The following is a 23,500-nucleotide window of genomic DNA, read 5'->3' as shown; positions in this document are numbered from 1 at the left end:
TGTGCGGCGAAGATCAAAACATAGAACAAAAGATTTTGAATATTATCACGATAGGAGTTTTTATATTTGGAGCAATTGTAGGATTAAATAATGTCCCCCATGAAATTATGTCCCATGGACACAATTTCATAGATATGATCTATGAAATTTGGTCCAGGACATAATTTTATTATAAAATATTGTCCACCTCTATGTAAAAGTGTCCCTTGACAAGAGATACTATTGTGACCTTCGTTGGACATTTTTTCATAGTGAAATCATGTCCATATTGCATAAAAGTCTTGTCTAATTCTACAAAATTTATTTTACAAAAAATAATAAGACTAAATTGACATTTGTATTTAAATAAACAATAGGTATCTATGAATAGACAACTTTCGAGTCCGATGTGTTTCCGTCAAAAAATCTGGTTTTAGTGAACATCATTTGTGCGTTTAGGGGCGGCATCACTTCCATTCCAATGTTGAGCGAGTGGTTGGAAAACTATAATTCTATATTGTACGAAATATTCTGCAAATTGAATTCTCAAAATTGACAATCAGCATTGCTGTCATTTAATATGGGAATTGTCATTAAGTACCTACAAAACAACCATAAATTCTAGTTTATCCTGCACAATGACGATCACTAAGACGCTTGAAGAACGTTAATAGTGCAGGGATACAGGCGACCCCCTCTATCTGGTAAATGACGTCATAAAGGCGCATATAATTGACGAGTTTTTTCTGGTGACGGATGAACTCGAAAGTGGTCTATTGTTTAAACATCTTTGAATAATCCTTTTTAACAAAATCAATAATGTCAGGAATAACATTCACTCTCATTATGACATAAATACAACACTGGTTTTAATTTGTCTTTATGTATTACAAGTTTTAATGTTTGCTCTTGTGGTTTTTTTGTCAACATGTATATAATACATTTCATTGTTTTTAATTTGAAACTGCTTTGCCTTCCTTCTCAATGATCTCCTATCATTATTAATTCTGGAGGAAATTGACCATAAGACACATAATTATACAGCTGTTTATATTCATCACTTTCCATTTTTGTTCATATCTGTGTTGTCTTTATCTAATTTTCAATTATGATTTAACTAATTGATTAAAACATTTGAATGATTTCTAAATTATTTCCCTTCTATAGGGACAGAAAAAAATAGCTACACTATGAAATATTGTCCTTTGTGATATACTTTTATAAATCATCCATGAAATTATGTACAAGTATTAGGGACAATGTTTCACTAAGGGAGACACTATTTTATGGTTAACAAATGTGATATTTTGTCCCATGAACAAAAATTCACAGCTGAACTGTGAAATAATGTTCTAGAGGACACAATTTCATGGGACACTTTTTTGGCTTACACAATAGCATCATACCTGTGTTATCAATTCAAATATGAAGTGTTGCTATTCTCAAGGCAACAACAATCTAGAAGATTAAATGACATATCCTTTCACTATACATGTGGAATCAATGAACTTGTTGAAATAGACTACAACTCTATATGCTATGATGCATATTTATCATTTGACGACAACAATGAAATTATTCGGAAATGGGTTGTAGAAGATTTGATAAAACATTTAGAAGCCAAAGGTTATAAACTCTTTTTACCATGTCGCGATTTTGAAATAGGGGCGATTCGCGAAGTAGAAATTCGAAAAGTTATTTCAAAATGCAAGTCTTTTATTGTTGTACTGTCGGATACATATTTGGAAGATCACTATGCAAACCTCGAATGGAAACTAAATTGGAATACTTATAGAGACGACAGATCCTATTCCAAACAAATTGTCATAATTAACTACGATATCATGGAAACTGGATGTGTTAAACAAAAAATCATGAAAGCATTTCTTAGATTAGGATATGCAATAGATTTTTCTAACGCTGACCACCAAATCATGCAAGAGATAATACACAAGTTAGGTCAACCAGTTGATTAACAAAGGTATTGAACATTTTAAGAAGACATGCAAATATTACTTGATAGGTTAAATTTTCAACGAAATCTTCAAATAGCATCCTATAGATATACAATATCAGGCCAATGTCAGAAAAATATAAACTTTTTGTATTCCGTGCAAAACTGGTGAAGAGCTCAGTTCTACCTAATATTGTTTTTATACTGCAACTTAATTTAATACATATAGCTATTTAAATTGTAATACTAATTACAAAATTAGTTTCATCCTTTAAGAACCCCTGATTGGTGAAAAAGTTCTCCATGATGAAATTGACATTGCACAAAATATAGCTATGTTACTACATGTAGTATAATGGTGAAAATGATGACCATTTTATATTCTTAATGATTGATCAAGTTGAGCCATGTATGCTCCTGAGAGTATCAAGTGTTATAAAGCAATCACAATGTTTTATCGTGGGACTGACTCATTTATCAACAAACTAGTTTAAGAATATAAACTTTTGTAAAATTTGAACAAATTTGAACTTAAAGAGACATTAATGGCTAAATTGCACATCTGGTACAAAACAATTGGTACCGTTAATTCATTACATACTCTTTAATATTTTAATTGAAGTAGTGCCAGTTATGCTATGTCCTTCTTAATTCAACAAGATCAGTTGAAATTAACTTAAATAAACAAGCAGATTAAGTCTTTTTCCCATTTGCGACTTTTCTTCGAAGTGTTGATCCGCATGGTACGTGATGCATGTTTCACAAGAGACGTTTCTTTGTAGATGCACAAAAAGTGTCGCCCCTGTAGTAGCAGACACGATTCAGTCAGCTTTATAGTATCCTATTTGTTTATACCAAGTGGATTCGCGAGATTTGAAATTCGGTAAACTACTGTTGTCCTTGATATATACATTTTTTTTTAGAAACTGCACTATTATATTTTCACGAGAAATGGGTAATAACTCTTGTTGAAAACAGTGAATTGTATTTCACACATGACTTATGTATCTTTTCATTGCAATTACATATGATCAAAATTAGTCATTGGGTAAATAAATATATAAAAAAAATAACTTTTGAAATAAATATAAAAATACATCTACACGTTAAGTTTATTGATGACAAAGCAATATCTTACATTTTGTACAATTCATTAACATGCAAATAAAACATATACAAATGGCAAAAGATGATATTCATATAACTAAATGTAGCACGGTAATATTCATATACAAATCTCCAAAATGTGAAATATAGTTACTAACAAACAACACAAAGTCATATTACAGAATCTTATATCTGCAGATCTAGTATATCTAAATCGGCCGAATAATATGTTGTTTGTTTTAACATCTACGTTAGCAGAAAATGGTCCACCTTTTTTTAACTTTTTTTTGTAATTTGTTTAAGAAACTCACAGGTTGATGATATAGTTATGAAACATAATACCCAAAGTGGACACACAACATGTGGCAATCGCTTTTTTCTGCTCGTTGGTCGAGTTGTTGTCCTATAGACACAAACCCCATTTCCATTCTCAATTCTATCACAAAAAGCTAAAAAAGCTATCACGAGTTTGTTTGACAGTTATGTATTATCGGTGTCACCGAGGACCATCGATGTATTCAAACTTTCTGATCTCCAATCCCGTCGTCCCCTCCTCGATCGTGATAACTTTAAAAGAGACGTTTCGTATAATGTGTCCTTACCATGAGTCAAACGACGTGTGCCACTAGTGGAGCAGGATCTGGTATCTGTGTTCAAGTGTCGTGTTGTGTCGCTCACGCTTTAGTTTTCTATGTAGTGTTTATCTTTAACATGTTATCTGTTTGTTAGTCTCTCATTTATTTTGCCATGGCGTTGCCAGTGTATCTCGACTTATGTATTTTGAATGTCTCCTTGGTATTTTTCACCTCTGTTTTATACATAGACGTTATAAATAATGAACATTGATTTACGTTTCAGAATACGAACGCTGTTATTTGACGTTTAGAGAAACACCAAATGTACGTTTTAAGACTTCGTTATGAGGCATAAATAAAGGTTTAATTGTACATAGCATGAACGTATAGAATAAACAGATATCATTTCATATACATATATTTCAAATGAATTGTAAAAAGAAAAAAGATATATTTGATTAATAAATTTTGAAATTCTATTATCTTGTTTGCAAAGAGAGTTGAGCATTCGCAGGTACTTAACTAGTTATTCTGACGATATTTGAAATAAAAGGCACTTTTAAATGAGTAATTTTGAATTAAGCATAAATACATAATGCTGCCTGCATTTAAATATGATTACGTTTGGGTGTTGAACCGAGTTCGTGTCTTTTTTCTTTTGGCAATGTTTGTCACGTCCCCTTCCATTCTAGTACGTTTCTCTCTTTATATCATTCAATAGTTATATAACAATGTTTATATTTTATACAGCATTTCATCAAATTGAATGACCAACGGTCAGATTTTTTGGCAATACTATAAAACATTAAATACATGTAAATAAACAAATATCAAATACAACTGTTCTTTACAGCCAAACAATAGACCATCAACTGTTGTATCATTGTAAATTCCATTTAGTCTTTTACCCGTTTTCATATTTTATCATTGTTTATAGATTTCAGGTGACCATATCTAAATCAAGGCAGTTTTGTGTCATTTCAATTGTTTGACAGGCACGATTGACAACAGACTGCCCTGTATCCGTCATGCTTACACATTCCGGCTTGAATAACTAATGGACAGTTTGGATATGTATCTTCACATCTTTCTGTAAAACAAAATGTTTTCTTCTATTACAATACATGTTTTGTAATGCATCTGACCTTGAAACATTGTATAACGTAGAAATTACACAAAAAAGATGTGAACATAGCGAGTAAGATCTTATTTTTATGTCGACACACCTGGTCTCATTTGTCAGGAATTCAGTCGATTTTTACCATTTTATTCGCGTGTTTGTCTATTTCATAATTCGACATTCGTGTATAGCAGAATCTGCTTACTACCCTTTCCGGAGCACCTGAGATCACCCCCAGTATTTTGGTTGGGTTTGTGTAGCTTAGTTTTTAATTTTCTATGTAGTGTCTTTTGTACTGTGATTTGTCTGTTAGTCTTTTGATTTTTACCCATGGCGTTGTCTTTTTTGTTGTTGTATGAAATTTAATGATTACAAAAGATAGAAAAAACTGTTGCTTTATTTTTTTTATTTACCTTCATTTGGAAGGGGCAAAACCAAAATATGCATATATTTAGTATGCATTGAATTTTATAACAGATTAAATAGTTCAGTATATTCCTGTAGCATTGATAATGTCACCAGAAAAGTCTTTCTGACGAATCAAATTTGTAAATTATATATATACTACTGCAGGTGGATTTCAAGTCATCGAGGAAGTCAACATGCACATATGTCAGTGATTGAAACTAATATGATTTTATTGCTGTATTAAATGTTCCGATGGAAAATTTATAGATTTATAAAAAACAAAGAAAGAGGTGGCAAATACCAGGGAACATTCAAAACTTACAAACCTAGAAAAGTTACAACGCAAAAATCCTCTCCCCAAAGAAACATAAATGCTAGACGACGATAAGACAGTGTACACAATTCACAACTTAGAAAACTAAAATCTATCAACAGAAACACCACTGTGACTGCAGTGATTTCAAAGGCTAGAATGACAAGCAGGTTCTGCTCCGATATGTGCACCCGTTATGTTAAATATCTTAAAAGCTCTTTTAAAAATATCTTAATAACTTGGAGATACATACTACATTTCAAGATGCTAACCAAATACATGTTACTCACCCGAAGGATCTGTATAACTATTACAAGGGTTAGTCCCACATTCCTCTGAGTTGCTTGGTTTCATGGTAATATCACAGGCATTCACCTCACGGTTATCTGTGTCAATACACAACACGTCACGTGATCTCTCTCCTTTGTCACAGGTTACAGAACACTTTAAAATAATAATAAATATTATATTAAAGCTATTTCTGTTATTTTGTTAGACATAAAGACAAGGTGGACGTACTTTTTTGTGTGTTAAAACAACAAGTATTTGTTTAATGAAAATAAAAAAATAAATATTAACCCTTCTTTATTTCTTCCGTTCAGTATACTGTCTATATTTGTACTATTTTTGTATTAAATTCGACATTTGTAATGTTCTCTATTATTATGCAAAGAAATATGTCAGTTTGTTTTTCAGGACGCATCCTTCCGTAGATTTTTTTTATGGAAATCAATACAACATATGCAGAATTTATACACGTTCCTAAAGAATTTTTATTAGAACATCATATACCTGACTCCATTCAGTCATGAACCATTCTGGCGGACATGATGAGGATTTACAAATTTCATGCTCGACAGGTCTCTCATCCATATCGCAATAACTATTTGGTATAACCTCATGAGCTGTATTTCCATTTTCTCGTAAACATAGGACCTGACGGCTTCTAGTTCCCTCACCGCAGGTAGAATTACACTGAAATACCAATCAAACAGTAAACATATTTCTTATTAAATTGAAATGAGTCGCATAAAATGTACACCGGAACCATACAATATTTAAAATTGAAATATGCTTCAGGACTGACTGAACTAGAATTGCAACTCTCCATGTTCCAAAGCAACGTGTGCTGTAAAAGTAAAATATAAGGAGGTGTGGTATGGTTCCCGGAAGAAATATCAACTTAAGATCAAATAACAACTGGCCTGTGTATTTAATTCCTTTCTGAAAATCGGGTTCACAAACATAATTTGACTTCCAAAAATGTTAACCTAGGCAAAGATGGTAGTTCAAGAAACATGTATCTAACGCTACGAAAATATGCATCAAGAATATTGATGTATACTATTTAGAAGCAATATAAAAACGGAACGAAAGATAGCTAATAAATAAATTAAAACCAGGTTACTAGAAAATTATTACCGATAAAAGTATTTGCTAAAGTACCATTCGGAACACTTTTACATTTATTCCTTTCGTCACATATTGATAATAACAACCGAACATGTAGCAGGAACAAAAACAAACCTGTAGCCAAGGACCACTGAACCAATAACCATTACAATTCTGACGTGCTCTGCATTCACGTTCATCTTCTGGTTTCCCGCCCTCTTCACAGTCTGGACCTGATGGGTTTTCACTTACACAAACAACCCTGCGTCTCTGCTTACTTACGCCACATGTAACTGGACACTTTAGGGTAAAAGATAACATATATAATAAAAACGTATTATAAGGTTAAAATTTTGTCCACCATTTTCAAATCATGTTTTACAGAAAACAATACAATACATGTAGAAAATGCAAATTACATCTTTAAAAGTAATAAACTCAAAGAGACAAGTATCGAAACACTATTCAGTGAAATCATTCTAAGAAATAACTTGACACTAATCATTTTACAATTGGTAATAGATTTCAGATGACCACATCAAAATCAAGGCAAAATTGTGTCCTTTCAATTGTCTGACAAACACAAATGAAAACAGACTGCTCTGTATCCTTCATGCTTACTCATATTGGCTTGAATAACAGATTGACATTAATCATTTGATTAATAGTAACATCTTTGATTGAGGATGACTATCCATATATTATTAGAATAGTAACATTGAAATTTAAAGCAAGTAACTGATGCATTGACCTGAGATGTTGAATTTAGACTTAGTGTTGTCTAGTTGCATAGCTGATGAATAGTAAATTAAAACAAAGTGCTTCAATTCTAAATATTTGGAAACATCATGTGACGTTTCTTGAACTTAATTAGGAATTGCCTGCATAAAAATGAAGCAAAGAGGCTTACAAAAAAAAGAAAGATGGCATACCTGTTCCTCCCAACTCGTAGAATACCAAGCGGCACTGTATTCATATTCTTCGCAGGTTGTAGAATAACATCCTTCCTCTTCCGGTGGCATGTCAGTGCTGTTACAGTATATGTCGTTTACGATAAGACCATCTGCTGACGTACAATTAACTGTTCGTGTCTTTAAACCTTCACCACAGTTTGTAGAGCACTAGAATAGAAGAAATTATCCTGTTCATATTTGTAAAATAAATATTAATAACACATGTGCAGGTGCAACATTGAATTGATGAAACAACTTCGTAATCCACAAAGATGGTATTGAGGAAGGAGTCCGTATTAGAATGTAAACGAGATAACTATTTACAAACTTAACTTAAATGCAAAATTGAGGGATGAATAAAAAAATAAGCATCTATACCAAATATTCAAAAGATATAAAATGCACTTATTCTCGCTGCTAAAAAAGACTGAAAACATTGTTTCTTACTTTTTAAAAACATAGTTATTACACGCTATTAGTTCCCTTAAACTGTACATGGTGTATATACTTTATCTTCAAAGTGGCCGTTTTGTTTTTATAACAGTTCTCAAGCATGAACTACTGCTATAGTTTCAAGCAGCGGTCTTTTAACAAAAATATAGTGGGAATCATCCAAAAAGGCAACAGGATTTCAGAAGGCTTCTTTCCGAATACCGCATCAAATATACCATAATGTTACCTCGCTCCATTGATCAGAGGACCATTTGAAGCAATCTTCTACTTTGCAATGTCTAAATGTTTTGGGTGCATCTAGATGTGAGCATTCGTCCAATGTACTTTCGAGGAACAGAGAATCTGCGACTTCTTTTAAACAGGAAATGTTTCTTATTTGCATCCCATCATCACACGTTGTACTACAAGAAGTCCATGGTGATGCTTCCCAGCTACAATAAATTAACAATTATATTTTAGTTGCTTTCCCCTCAAACTTAAATCAACCAGCAATCGATTACTAGATGCTAAATATTACATCAGTGTTATAAGAGAACTGGACTAAAACTAAATAGAACTTATGTGAACCAATATGCTTTAAAAGGGATACTATAAGGTAACATGAAAGCAACTGAAAATTTCATTTTATCTATATACGATATCAATTGTTTTTCTTCGAATAATCAACCATAAGTTTTGAAAATACATGTTAGCTAAATTGCAATATTATGTTTCAAATTGTGTATCATTATTCAAAATCTGTACCCTATCATTATTTCATCATCAGATACATTTGGAACGGTAAAATTCTTTTTACTTTCAAGTTCAGTATATCAAGTACACAATCACACCTATTTGAACACATAAAGTAGATTTTCCCGTCATTAACTTTTATGCGCCCATTAACTTAAAATAAATTTTAAATTTAAGATCAAATTTGATTTAACGTATAAAGAAGGTTAAAACGTTCATAAAAGTATTTTATATATATATATATATCTTATTCACTTCTAACCTTGCGGGACAGGCCTGAGTGTTACAATCTCTTGGTGTTTCGTCGGGTCTTGGTAATTTTCTGCAATGAGTTTCAAGAACTTCTTTTGAAGCACGCACGCACTTAACGATAGGATGTTGAATCCCTGTCAAGTAAAATAAGAATAAATTTATAGTATACACCTGGTACTAAATACGAAAGCATACAAGATGTTAAATAAACGTTGAGAAATTTTGCAAAATGCATGGCCTACATTTTTAGAGCGGTTTTCGATTCATTGAGTTCACTTCAAAACATATAAGACATGTTCTAATCTTTAATAGTAAGTAATGTTATGTTGTAAAAATATGGAACTTTCTGCATTATTTTTCTTCATTTGTGTGCATATACTTTTTTTAATATTGCAATATAAGTAATACTGATTGAACATGTATGTATATATTTTAGTTTGATTTGCAAGGATCATTCTTTATAAGATTTTTTTTATATAATTGTATTCTACCATTAATTATGTCACATTTTAACCTAAAATCGATGTTTACAAGATATATATAATAAACATTTGCTATGCGGTTGCATTTTGTTTGCTAGGTAAAATTACATCCATGTTATACCCATGAAGTAGATATAGGAAGATGTGGTGTGAGTGCCAATGAAACAACTGTCCATCCAAATAACAATTTAAAAAAGTAAACCATCATAGGTCAATGTACCGCCTTCAACAAGGAGCCTTGGCTCACACTAAACAACAAGCTATAAAGGGCCCCTAAAATACTAGTGTATAACCATTCAAACGGGAAAACAACGGTCTAATCTATATATAAAAAGTACATGTATTACAATGTATTTACATGGAATAATGTCTTTTGCAGGCGCATGGCTATTTGTTTTAAAAGTAAGCTTTTTCAGGTTTGCAGGAAGTCATTACAACAAAAAAAGGAGCAGGAAACAAAGAGTAAGCAAACGAAAAAGAAGCAAAACTAATCTTAAAAAAAACTTTAAACAAATTGGCAATTGTTTAGTCTTAGAGGCATGATTTTTTTATTAGTTGTTAGTGGTTTTGAACTAGCTGTCAGATAACTGCGAGTACTCTCAGATCTGTTCATTGTGTCTTTTTGTGTCGGGATGTATAAGTACCCGGCCACGTCCACTTGTATTTTTTGTCTATCTGTTGAGTGAAGCTATTTTCAACTGATTTTTATAGTTCGTTCTTATGTTGTACTGTTAAACCACTGTCCCAGGTTAGGGGAGGGTTGGGATCCCGTTAACATCTTTAACCCCGCCACATTATTTATGTATGTGCCTGTACCAAGTCAGGAGCCTGTAATTCAGTGGTTGTCGTTTGTTTATGTGTTACATATTTGTTTTTCGTTCATTTTTTTTTTAAATAAATAAGGCCGTTAGTTTTCTCGTTTGAATTGTTCTACATTGTCTTATCGGGGCCTTTTATAGCTGACTATGTGGTATGCGGTATGGGCTTTGCTCATTGTTAAAGGCCGTACGGTGACCTATAGTTGTTAATGTTTGTGTCATTTTGGTCTTTTGTGGATAGTTGTCTCATTGGCAATCTTTTTTAAACAATTATATTTTAAGGAAAATGACAAGAACCCGATCCTAGTAGATGTTTAACGCGTATGATAATTACCTGATCCACAAGTCCTATTACAATCTGTATAACCAATGACTCTCCAGTTATAAATGACTGGAGCCGTTTGAGGGTCTAAAGGATCTGACACGATGATAGGTTTTCTACCATTATCACTGAGAGCTCCAGTTTTTTGGTACATAGGATCATTTTGACCATTTGCTAAAATTCCATTTTTGTGCATTTTATCCTTCATTTTATCCATAAATGGAAAACTTTGAGTATAGGCAGGTATCGGCAGATTTTTCCCGCCAGAAATGGATGAAATATAGTAACTTTTCTCCATTTTGTCCTTAGGTTGATTTCTATCAGGCCTTCTTTGACTTTCTTCTATAACAACTGTTGCATCATATCTTTCTGTCTGTGGAAGTCCTCTGTTGTTAGTATATATATTCCTAGTTCCGTCATTCCGGTTCGTATGTCTATCTCGGTTTCTATTCCATTCGGAATTTCTATTTCTATCTTGGTTTCTATTCGAATCTTGATTTCTATTTCTTTCTTGGTTCCTATTCGAATCTTGATTTCTATTTCTATCTTGATTTCTATTTCTTTCTTGGTTCCTATTCGAATCTTGATTTCTATTTCTTTCTTGGTTTCTATTCGAATCTTGATATGTATTCGAACCAGTGTTTCCCCTCCTATCGGGATTTCCATTCGATTGAGTATTTCTATTTCTAGAGTTACCTAAGACAGCATTGTAATAATCATTATCTCCGTTGTAGTCATGATTTCTGTTATTTCTGTCACTAAACCCGTTACTTAAATAGTTTGTAGTAGAGGCATGTCTTTCTTCGCCACCTTCAATACGAATAGAATTCCCAGAGTTTCCATTAGCGAGAGAAAGATCTTGGTATTTTAGCATACCATTTCGGTCAATGGGATATCCAAATTTGTACAAAACACCAGTGTTTCTCCCAAAATATAACAACTGAAATAAGATTTTATCATAACTGAGAAGTATATTTAAAACACAAACCATAATAGTAAATAACCATATAACTAAATATGGAGGACATGCCGCACGTGGAGCAGGAATTGCCTACCACTGTAGCACCGGTTTTTATTCCGGTTCAGGGGGAGGGGGCTTGTATTGCACGTTCTTTAGTTTCTAAATTGTGAGTTTTACTGTTCATATATATTGTCAGTTCGTTTTCGTCATTGCCTCGCATGTATGATAAACGCAAACGAAAATCAACGCATAACAATTTTAAATTACTTTTTTTAAACTTAGGTTCAGAATCCTGTAAGTGTGTTTTGAAACTCAAGTTCATTTCAATCCATGTTTGAAATGGTGATCTCCGAATACGTGCTACCATGCGACCACTCGTCTGACTTGGTAAAGACTAACGTATATTGAAACCATTAAACATATCGACACTGCATGTTAAAACACGTCTACAAAACAATCAATCTACTAGTATAAAAAAAGATTCAGTATTTTCACATATGAAACAACTCTCTACACCAGAGATACAAACGAGAAACCAACCGGCCTAAATATAGAGATATAATAAGTACCAAAAAAAACCCAAAAAAAAACCCCAAATATATGATATACATCAACAACTACTGTATTAATTTCTTTGGAAGAGAACAAACAGAATGTGGTGGGGTTAAACATGTTTTCTGGTATTAAACCCTCAACATAAAATGGTTTAACATCATAAAACACACTATACGAATCAGTGGAAAAGGGTTAACCCGTCAGACCGATACGATATTGTACCTACAGTGGCCATTCTTTGCTAACGAATCAGTGGAAAAGGGTTAACTCGTCAGACCGATACGATATTGTACCTACAGTGGCCATTCTTTGCTAACGAATCAGTGGAAAAGGGTTAACTCGTCAGACCGATACGATATTGTACCTACAGTGGCCATTCTTTGCTAACGAATCAGTGGAAAAGGGTTAACTCGTCAGACCGATACGATATTGTACCTACAGTGGCCATTCTTTGCTAACGAATCAGTGGAAAAGGGTTAACTCGTCAGACCGATACGATATTGTACCTACAGTGGCCATTCTTTGCTAACGAATCAGTGGAAAAGGGTTAACTCGTCAGACCGATACGATATTGTACCTACAGTGGCCATTCTTTGCTTAACAGTCACAATCTTAATCTTGACCATTTTTTGAAAAAAGACTAATATATCGTTTACGGACGCCATCACGAGTTGGTTGACCGTTATGGAATAACCGTTTTACAAATGATATCGGATATGTTCCTTACGTCGTAACTCGTTTGTCGCAACATTGAAGACCCATTGGTGGCCTTCGGCTGTTGACTACTCTATGGTCGGGTTGTTGTCGCTTTGACACATTCCCCATTTCCTTTCTCAATTTTATTGTTGGTCTGTTTGTCTTTTTCATTTTTAGCCATGACGTTGTCAGTTTATTTTCGATTTATGAGTTTGACTGTCCCTCTGGTATCTGTCTTCCCTCTTTTCAAATTAGATAACATATTTCGTATATGTAAGTAGCATATTTTTTAAGTTATAACTTGAACACTTATATTGGAAGCGTTCAGAAACCATTGGGAAAATTGTAATAAGAAGTTATGAAAATAATCGATAACGAAATATTAACTTCAGTGACCTTTCGAACTGTTTTTTTCTCCCCACAGCAGGACGGTAAATATGTCACTTATTAAAAGATTATTTACTTTTTAAAACATATAAAAATACATAAGATTTGCACTGAAAGTTTCACCTTCCTATTTGCATATGTCAAATATTTCCTCTATATTACCGAGTTCTATGGTTTCAAATATTATCCAAACGAACATTTATTGGCCATAAAACAAATATTATTACTTATTAAGTGGTCAGTAAAATTTGAGTAGACCATAAATTACCATCACTTCTAGGTCTTCATTTGTTGGACCATCTGCAAGTAAGCATTCACCAGGACAATGTTTTGAAGCACGGTTTTTATAGGTGAATGTCGTTCCCGCACCTTCGTACTGACCAGGTGCGGACAATCTACGATGGCCATTAATAATGTATTGTCCATTCTTTAATTTTAGGGCTGAAAAAGATTATCAAATGAATTTCAATATCAGCTCATATCAATAATGAAAACATAAAAGAATAATGAGTATGAGAAAAAATGAAAATTAACACTTTATCAATTTCGAGCGTCCGAATCCCCTATCTGAATTTTCCATAATTGGAATTAATTTAAAGTCAATTTCCGAGAAAAAGTTTAACGATAAATGTTTGGTAACATCCTAATCCCACATTCTACCTTTTTACCCCTTACATCCTAAATCCCCATATTTTTTATATCCGACATCCCTAATTTGTTTTATCCCTATATTCAACATACCAACTTTTGAACCCCTATATCCCACCTTTCAAAACTGTGTCATCCCCCTTTACTAATTTTAGTGCACATAGTATATATGTTTCTTGAATCTCACCATCAGGTACGCATGAACGCCTAACATACAGACACATTAATTTATATTTAATTACCCAGATAATTTCTGCCGATTCGCAGTTGTGTAACGTTTATTGCTGTAGCTCCAGATGGAATAATGGTTACTAAATTATATCCGTATTTCAATTTGTCATCTTCATAAACATCTTGAACCATTTTACACGTAGAACCATCTCCATCACAGACACCACAAATATCCTTGGTAACTTTGGATCCTACTATACCATCACATCCAAATTTCTAAAGTGAAAATAGCAATAAGAACAGATATTTACATACCCTACCATAAGGTAAACATACGCTGTCTCAAATAAGTATCATATACAAGTGGTATTTTATTATTTTCTTTTGAAAAGGAGGAACTAGATGACAATTAGCTGCGGACCGTTTCCGCAGCTGTTCTGCAAATAGTAAAAAAATAGCACAAGGACATAAGAGCTACGGTTACGCAGCTAGGTGACAATGAGAAAGGATGAAGTCTCGAAAGAGTAAATGTGTTCGTGAATTGTTCTGTCATGAGTATGACGTATCCAGTTTGTTTTGAAAACATGGGCAAGGTTCGTATCACCAAGCTAAAGTGGGCTTCTGTTTTGCTGCACAAGTACGCAGCCACGTCAGGTCAGATAAGGGACGTTATTTTCAATGCGTCTTGTAATGAGAGTGCAACGCTCTCTTTACTCCAACAACCTTTGCAACAACTCTTTGAGGGGTTCGTAGATGGACTTTTGCAGGCACCATTTTTGTCCCTTTGCAACATACACCCATTTCTCAGTGGCAGTCAAAATTTTGGCTACCTTAATTCCGGTGGATGTCCTCTATTACAGCACACTATTATTATAAGTATCGGTAAGTTGTTTTCGTCCTGAACACACATGAAATATTAGGCACTGGACGTTAGACAAAAATCAATAAATCAATCAATAAATTTTAATGATTAAAAATGTGACTGTCCTTGTGTACATTCAAAATGCATCAGTTTTGCTATAGGGTATCGACAGATGGATAGCTACATGATTTATAACAATTTAACTACATAAAAGGTCAATAATCCTTATAGAGAGGACACATGGAATAAAATGCTATGTATCATAACAAGTCTAATGATAAAAACTAATTATCCTTCTGATATAAAGTTTGTGATATCCTAAAAACTCATTTGCAGTTGCAATATTAAAAAGATGTGGCTTTTATTTCAATGAGACAGCAACTCGATGACACAAACAAAACAAAAACAAAAGTCACGTAGAGATGACCATACTGTCCTCCATATTAGTGAAGTTTCTTTCTGATCACTATCTAAAATCTTCAAACTGCTAACAATATCGTAAAAACAAAACAAAAAGCTAGAATGTTCTTACTTTGAGATATTCCTACTGATACCACATGCAATCTTATACAAACTGGTTTATGTGGCTGTTTTGTAAAATATATCAATAGTTGTGCTTTATCTTAAACATCATTCTATACATCTATCAATAAGGTTCATATGTTTTAAAAGACAGAAAAGTATTCAATAAAGACATAAATAACGCAAGAATATTACCTATAGGACCATTTATATATATATCAAAGGAATTTAACAGTTTACCAAAGATGCATCAACCCAATTGTAGAAAATCTACTTAAACCAGGAATTAAGGGGGGAAGGTGTCCTGATCCCGAAATCCCGGGCTTAAAAATACGAAATTCCGAGCTTAAAAACACCAAATCCCGGAGTCCCCAAAAAGGTCCTATCACCCCACATTAAACAAAACAAAGCATAAAATATGCTATAAAAAAATTCAACGTGAATGTTTCTAGATATGGACTAGGGAACTGAATACTAAAATATTCTATCTTGGCAACTGCAATTTCATTTAACCCATAGTACGTGCGTTATAAATGATGACCAATGCAGAAAACATTTTGACAACTTTACGAATACGATTCATAATTTCATTTTTTTTTGTCTGATTAAGGAGTTTTCTTCCTGTCTTGTGGTTTAATGTCAACTTGTAATATAGTCAACCTGTTTTAAATGAACGATATACATTACGACAATTTGTTTTTTAATTCAGTTTTTGCTGTTCAATTCAATTCCGTTAGAACATGTATAATGGTTAACGCTATGTATAGTAAATATAAAAACCATGTTGTAATTCATACGGTGACCTAAAGTTGCTTTCATACACGTCATGTGTGGGTTCTAGTATATAACTGTCTCATTGACCATCATAGCACATACTTCCATTGTTAAATAGTTGTAAGATTAGACGTATAAGTCATTAATTAAGACCGAAATAAGTATCATTAACATTTGACAAAGAGAAATGAATTCCTGATCAAGTACATGTATGTAACTCATACAAAACACATAAATATTTGAACGTCATGAACTATGTTGCATACATGTATATGTCATTTAATAACTCAAGTATATAAGTATTTTTGGTACTAGCTGCGTATAGAGATCGCTTGTCCAGCTATCTCTTCTTACAGTGTTTGTGCTACCGACTTAATATTTTATATTTAGATTGTTTGTACACATAATTGAAGTCTGCATGTCAAAAGAATTTAGATTTTTTAAATATTCACAAATGCTAGTATTTGAACATAGTCATTCTTTGGTACTATCTGCACAAAGAGATCATGGCTTGTCTAGCTGTCTTCTCCCCATAGATTTGAGCTACAGCTTTTATATTTTATAGATTGTTTGTACACATAGTCGGAGTACAAATGTATACAAGTCAACAGCATTTTGATGGGCTTTTTAAAATATATAAAAATGGAAAGTTATATATTTACAAAAATCTTACTATATAATTGAAAACTTGACACCATTTGCGAGTATGATCTTGAGGAAACAATGATAGTCCGTCGGAAGGGGTCTATACATTGCTGACCTGTGTTAAGAGAGAGCAATATCTCTTGCACGTAAAAGACTCCCTTGTAGATTTCGAAAAAGAGTAGGCTAATGCCTCTACAAGGCAGCACTCAATATCGCGAAGTTGAACCCTGATAACTACTGGAAGTATAAAGTTGAATTTGGTGTTTATTACATGTATAACTGGAAAGTTAGACATTCAGAATACAATTTATTATAGTTCATCAAACGTGGTGTTAAATTTACATTTTATCTCAGTCGTGGGTGGCATCGATTGTGTCTTACAGACAGCGGAACAATCCAACATTACTGTTCGTCAAATCTAAAGTATGTGGAACTATACTCATGCATATAGCAGGACAGAAGGGGGCACCGTCCATATCTAAACTTTCTTATTAAAAATAAAGTCTTTTTGTTAATACCATTTTATTATTTGACACAAACAAAGGGAATGACGTATGAAACGTAATTATAAGAAAGTATGATAATAGATAGCCTATACGTACATGGCAAACTCCCTCCACACAGACTGATGACCCGTCGTTTGAACATGTTGTACCATTTATTATAAGGTCTTTAAAGCTGTTGTAGAAACCTTGACCGCCTGCTTTACACGTCAACTCACACCTAGCGGAATCTAAGATATTTTGATTATAATTAGAATATATTTTAGTGTAGGATTGTTATAAGAATGTACTTGATTGTAATAAGAATCTTAAATGTAGTGAAAATTGATGTATTTCTGTTATTATTATTGATGTATGTTGTGGTGTAAATGGTTTTTAAATTAAGCTTATCATTTGTATTTTCTAAAGACGAAGAAATAAATGAAATATTTGCTGTTGTGCATTTTTGTTCGTTGTGGTGTCAAGAGAAAACCTTTCTTTAACACCTCTATAATAACACAATTAAGATGTTATTAATGATACGAAATTGACTTCAACATCATCAGAGTTTTGGATATGAATTTAACGGCCTTTCTATCAGCAATAAAATTTTTAGTTTCAAACATGTATAACATAATTGAATGATGATAAGAAAATAAAGTAATTTAACATATATTGTTACAAGAATTAAAAATATAATTAAATTACCTACGTAATAGATAAGGGAGCCATCGATATCGTTTGCCGCCTATGACGTCATTATTGTGCTTTGAACATAACTGCTCCCTCAGAGTTTCTTGCCCTTGTGTACAATCCTTAAAGAAAAGATGAAAGTATATATTACCCTAATTTTTGTCTCAGACACAGCCTTTTATCTCCTTTCGACGTTATCTTATAATCCTAGATGATTTGTTAGTCTACTTAATCGTAATGGGCATATAAGATTGGGTCGGATTTAAAAAAAGAAACAAATATTTGCAACATCAGCTAAAAGAGAGGCAAAAAGGATAATCAAGTTCACAAGTTGAAAACGAACTGAAAATGCCATGGCAAAAAACCGAAAAATAATAAAAAGACAAACAACAGTATACACAACATAGTAAATTATGAAGACTGAGAAACACGAACACCGTTGAAGACCGGTGGTAACCTCATGTTCTCCGAAAGGGTAAAAAAATTCTGCTCCACACGTTGCGTCCACTGTGTTGCTCATGTTAGTAAAAACCCGGTGATAACTGATAACTAAAACCTTATAGGTCACTTTCGAGGAAAAGAACAAGTTATTATGACAATATCTATTATTTTGTGATATGGAAACAGAACGAAATAATGTACATTTGCTTTTGCTTAAAAATCATCCTTACTCTAATATTACTAATGTTAAAATGTTCAAACTGCATGTTGTTCCTCGTGACTATACACGTAGAGAAGATAATATACAAGACAAGTATTTGTTCTTTCCTCTATCCTGTTTTCCTACAGATTTTGGCTTTCATCTCTTTATTATTTTATCTATCTTCAAACTATATCTTTAGATATTTTTATCGTCTGTTTATAGTATTAGTTTAACTAATAGTGTAATATTTGTTCACCTCCTAGACTTAAATACTATTAATTTCTAATCTTTCCTTAATACTTTGAACATTTATATTGATGGTAATCAGCTAGTTGTCATATTTCAGACTCAATACTACAGTCAAGATAGTGCATCTAATGGTGCATCTGCATATTAATCATAATAATTGACAATAAAATACATAATTGTCTATACAAATACACATAGCAGTACTCACCTGAGTATTACATATCTTAAACTGATGTCTCTTTCCGTGACATTTATTGGAATAGGCCCTGAAATTTAAAATTGAAATTTATATATAATTTATGACTGATTTTTCAAAATCCATTGTATTTTTCAGGTATTTGTGTCCCATTGAAATATTTCTAATCAATTGACATGGAATTTGCATTAAAAAGATCGCAAGAAATAAACAGTTCCTTTATTGTCGAATTATTTGAAATACTATTTAGACGAATGAAATATGATGAAAATATTATCTCTCCCTCGATCTCATGTAATGATCATCATTTGGTTAAACCATAATAAATGTTGTCTGTTTATATGATTTTAACATAAATGTTAAATGGAAAAATATCTGATATTAATTTTAATTAAGGCAACAGTAGTATCACCGCTGTTCGAAATTCAAAAATCCATTGAGAAAAAAACAAATCCGTTCTACAAACTTAAACAGGGGTAAACGCATCAAATATCAGAGAACTACGAAACAACAGAAACAAATCATTAAAATGTAACGCACAAAGAAACTTACTATAATATAACAATGGCCATATTCTTGACTTGGTACAGGACATTTTATGAAAAAAATAGTTAATTAAGAAATGTTTATCAATACAACAAGTCCGCGGACAGAGAAGAAATGGCCGAAAAAACAGCTACTTGGAAATTTTCTATATAGTATTTTGAATACTAGTCTTTTCGTCGTTTAACATTTTTTGCAATGTTGGTGTCAGTTTCTTTATTGCTGTCAAACGAGTTTTGAAGTCCCCTTAGAAACATCCGCCTTTTTGTTACAACACGGATTCAGGATAATTGATTCACTCTTTGACTATTCTAACAATACAACATTGACCTTTAATTCCCCCTTTGCATAATGACAGAACACGCAATCTGCCAAATTATCATACATGTAACTTTAGATCACTCTTCATTCAAACATTTTGATTAAAATCGAAACATAATCGTAAATGACGAAGCTCAATGTGTTATATGTATTTTGACATCTGCATGTAGGTGACGTAATCATAACGTTTATCATTTTAAATTTAATTGCTGTCAGATTGACACATATCTCGAATCTACTTTTATTTTTTTTTATTAAAAAATACCATTCCCAAATTAAAATAGTTCTTGGATTTTGATAAAATTAAAACGGATGATGACAAAATCAAAGATAGGTGGACAAAACCTTGCCAAATACGAAGAAACAAAATCATGAATAATCAGGTTCAGTGCATAATAATCAAATGGAAGACTAAATTCAGGGAAAGGCTGAATTATACTCAAATGAGTAAGATTTCCGTCTTTTTGTATCTATAACAATTCCATAATTGAGTGGATTCCTTTTTCTTTCTTTGTAATCCTTTACCACACTTTAAAATTTCACTATAATATTTGATCTGCCTCCGATCGAGATTAAACAAGTGAATGTAAGTTATGTAGTAGTAACACAACGTATTCATCTCAATAAAGGCAATACTAGTATACCGCTGTTCAAAACTCGTAAATCCATGGACAAAAAACAAAATCGGGGTAACAAACTAAAACTGAGGGAAACGCATTAAATATAAGAGGAGAACAACCACACACCATTAAAATGTAACACACTCAGAAACGGACTAAGCATTAGAAAACATCCGATGAGAATAACAAATATAACATCAAAACCAAATACATGAATTTGGGATAGAAAAGTACCGTGACACGTCCTAAAGTAATGCAAATTCACACGGAAATATAAGACAAAAAAAAACAAAAAAACGGAAACACAACGTTAAAACGTAAAACACACAGAAACGAACTATAGTATAACAATGGCCATATTCCTGTAATTTGGTACAGGACATTTTTAAAGAAAAAATGGTGTGTTCAACCTGGTTTGTTGGCGTGCAAAACCTCGCACTTTAAAGGCAATGTTAAATATAAAATTAAAATGACAACATAATATTACAGGACTACAATACAAATAAATAGGAGAACATATTAGACAATCGCAAAGAAACACATGAATAATAACTTACAAAAGGCATCAGGTTTAAAATTTAATACGCCAATAACGTTTATAAGCATGTCTGAAGTCAAGTCCATTGTCACCTGTTGCTGATGGCTTTCAGTGTCAATTAAAAAAAATAAGTTATGATATCAAATCTGCGGAAACACAAATTACAGTTGTGTAAATATCCATAATGCGCTCTGAAAATCTCTGAAAATGTCTCAGTTTCGTGACGAGCTTTGATAAATTGCTGATATGGACAGAGGAATGGAAGAAAATAAAATTGAGAATAAAAACACGGAATGTGTCAAGGAGACAAAAAACATACAAAAGAGCAGAAAATAGCACAAGGCCACCGATGGGTCTTCAACACTGGAGGCGCCTAGGCCTCATATAAAACATGCAATACATCAGGTCAGAGGTTCCTGACGTGGGTCAGGCTCAAACATGCAGCGAGGTTAATATGTTTTGTGTTATCTCAACGCTCCCTATACGTCATACAACCAATGTGAAATAAACAAAAACACACCAATATGCAGAGAAAAATTTAATTTAAAAAAGGCCGAGTCCGATGGTAGAATAAGCAAATGACAATGATACACATCCAATAACAAAGAAACGTCGCACGATACTGGTGTTACCTAACGTTACACGCTAAAGACGTTACTCAAATAAAAAAAAATCAAGTTAGATTGCACGTTATTCAGTTGACTTCAATTTTAACAGATTTTATAAACGAAATATGTTAAAAGTTAAGATCCCTGTTTTTCTTAGATAATATAAATTAAACTTTAAATAAAATTGAGACCATTTGATAAATTACATTTTAATCATAAAAGCCATTAATTTCTTTTTATTCACTATGCACGGCAACACGCTCATTGATACACTCTAGAATATCGAGGTGGATTGACTCCGGTAAAGATAGAATGGCAGTGCCATTGAGTTCAGCACAAATATATACTAGGGAATCAGCGGGAACAACAGCTGTTTTCTTCTCTATTTCGGCTTTTTTTGTTTTTTCTGAAAGAAAATATTTTAATTTAATTTTGTATTCCATGTTTTTATTATTTTTTGTTTTCCCTACAGAAAAAAAATATACCTTTATTTCCTTTTGAATTTCTGTAGTCATAACTATTTGTTTTATTGTAACCGGTAGCCGATTCTAACTTTCCCGATAAATGATTTAAAATAAGTCCAAAATACCATGTGTTGTCACCCTTTTTAAGTTGTGTAAGTGTCTGAGTGCTTTATCTTTTTCATTTTTTTCCCCGGCTAATTTTCATAACAATTTACACGTAACGTTCTATACATTTTGTTACAAAACGTCAAAATCGTATGTGGGGACATTGTGTCGGACATTTTTATTTGATCTGATATCCGATATTTTAGATTAGATCTATGATAATTTTATATCAAAATAGAGATATTTTTTTGTACTTTTATCCCTTATGGTTTTTTTTTATTTAGCGAATAGCACTGCCTTAATTAAATATCATGAAAAATCGGAAAAACGTAACCATACGTCAATTTGTTTTGAAGGGGACAAAATGTCGGACATTGCTATTCAACTGGATTTTTAAGAAAAACCAATTCTCAATCCTTTATTATTGCATCAGGGGAAAGCGAGACCTTTGTACAAAATGCTCTTATAAAAATTATTTACTTACGACATGGCGATTGCTTTTGTATTCACTTTTTTCACCATAAATTACAGAAATGACATCAACTTTTCGTGCATGGGACACATAATTTGTATCAGCTTGATCCCTTTTTTTCGTAAATCCGTCTGTCCGTAGAAAAAAACGGGCATAACGTCATTGACCCATTATGACGAGCTTGTTCGGAACAAATTTTTATATCGTTTGGCGAATTTTTTGGTGTGCTTTTTGCAATATTCAGAATTTCACAAAACTTTAAGTGTAACGCGGGACATGTGAATAATTTAAAAAAATGAGGGTTTTATTGTTTTTTACATAATAAAAACAGCCTGGAACATATACAAAATTGCGATATTCGGAAAGAAGAATTAAAAAACTCTAACATGATATATAACACTTTAGTATATAAAATTCAATGTATATAAATTAATGACATGATTACGTCTTGTCCGCGATTTCACCAAAGTAACACCAGTATCGTG

The 23,500-nt window shown here is 32.6% G+C and overlaps 1 protein-coding gene across 2 annotated transcripts in view; it reads right to left on the bottom strand.

The window, feature by feature from the left end:
* Positions 1-3,031: 3,031 nt before the first annotated feature.
* Positions 3,032-23,500, bottom strand: part of LOC134714509 (thrombospondin type-1 domain-containing protein 4-like) — a 53,077-nt gene continuing 32,608 nt past the window's right edge. For both annotated transcript variants that reach the window (XM_063575807.1, XM_063575808.1), the window contains exons 4-16: positions 19,357-19,414; positions 18,276-18,378; positions 17,684-17,814; positions 14,350-14,554; positions 13,728-13,900; positions 10,873-11,800; positions 9,249-9,372; positions 8,481-8,685; positions 7,781-7,969; positions 6,984-7,148; positions 6,249-6,431; positions 5,747-5,900; positions 3,032-4,705 (exon numbers count right to left, since the gene is read on the bottom strand). In XM_063575807.1, coding sequence (XP_063431877.1) covers positions 4,596-4,705; positions 5,747-5,900; positions 6,249-6,431; positions 6,984-7,148; positions 7,781-7,969; positions 8,481-8,685; positions 9,249-9,372; positions 10,873-11,800; positions 13,728-13,900; positions 14,350-14,554; positions 17,684-17,814; positions 18,276-18,378; positions 19,357-19,414 — 2,728 coding nt within the window. In that variant the 3' untranslated portion in view covers positions 3,032-4,595. The remainder of the gene's footprint in view (positions 4,706-5,746; positions 5,901-6,248; positions 6,432-6,983; positions 7,149-7,780; positions 7,970-8,480; positions 8,686-9,248; positions 9,373-10,872; positions 11,801-13,727; positions 13,901-14,349; positions 14,555-17,683; positions 17,815-18,275; positions 18,379-19,356; positions 19,415-23,500) is intronic.

This window comes from Mytilus trossulus, chromosome 4, assembly GCF_036588685.1.
Source record: "Mytilus trossulus isolate FHL-02 chromosome 4, PNRI_Mtr1.1.1.hap1, whole genome shotgun sequence".
In the NCBI taxonomy this organism is placed as follows: Eukaryota; Metazoa; Mollusca; class Bivalvia; order Mytilida; family Mytilidae; genus Mytilus; species Mytilus trossulus.
This window is presented reverse-complemented; position numbering and strand designations above follow the sequence as displayed.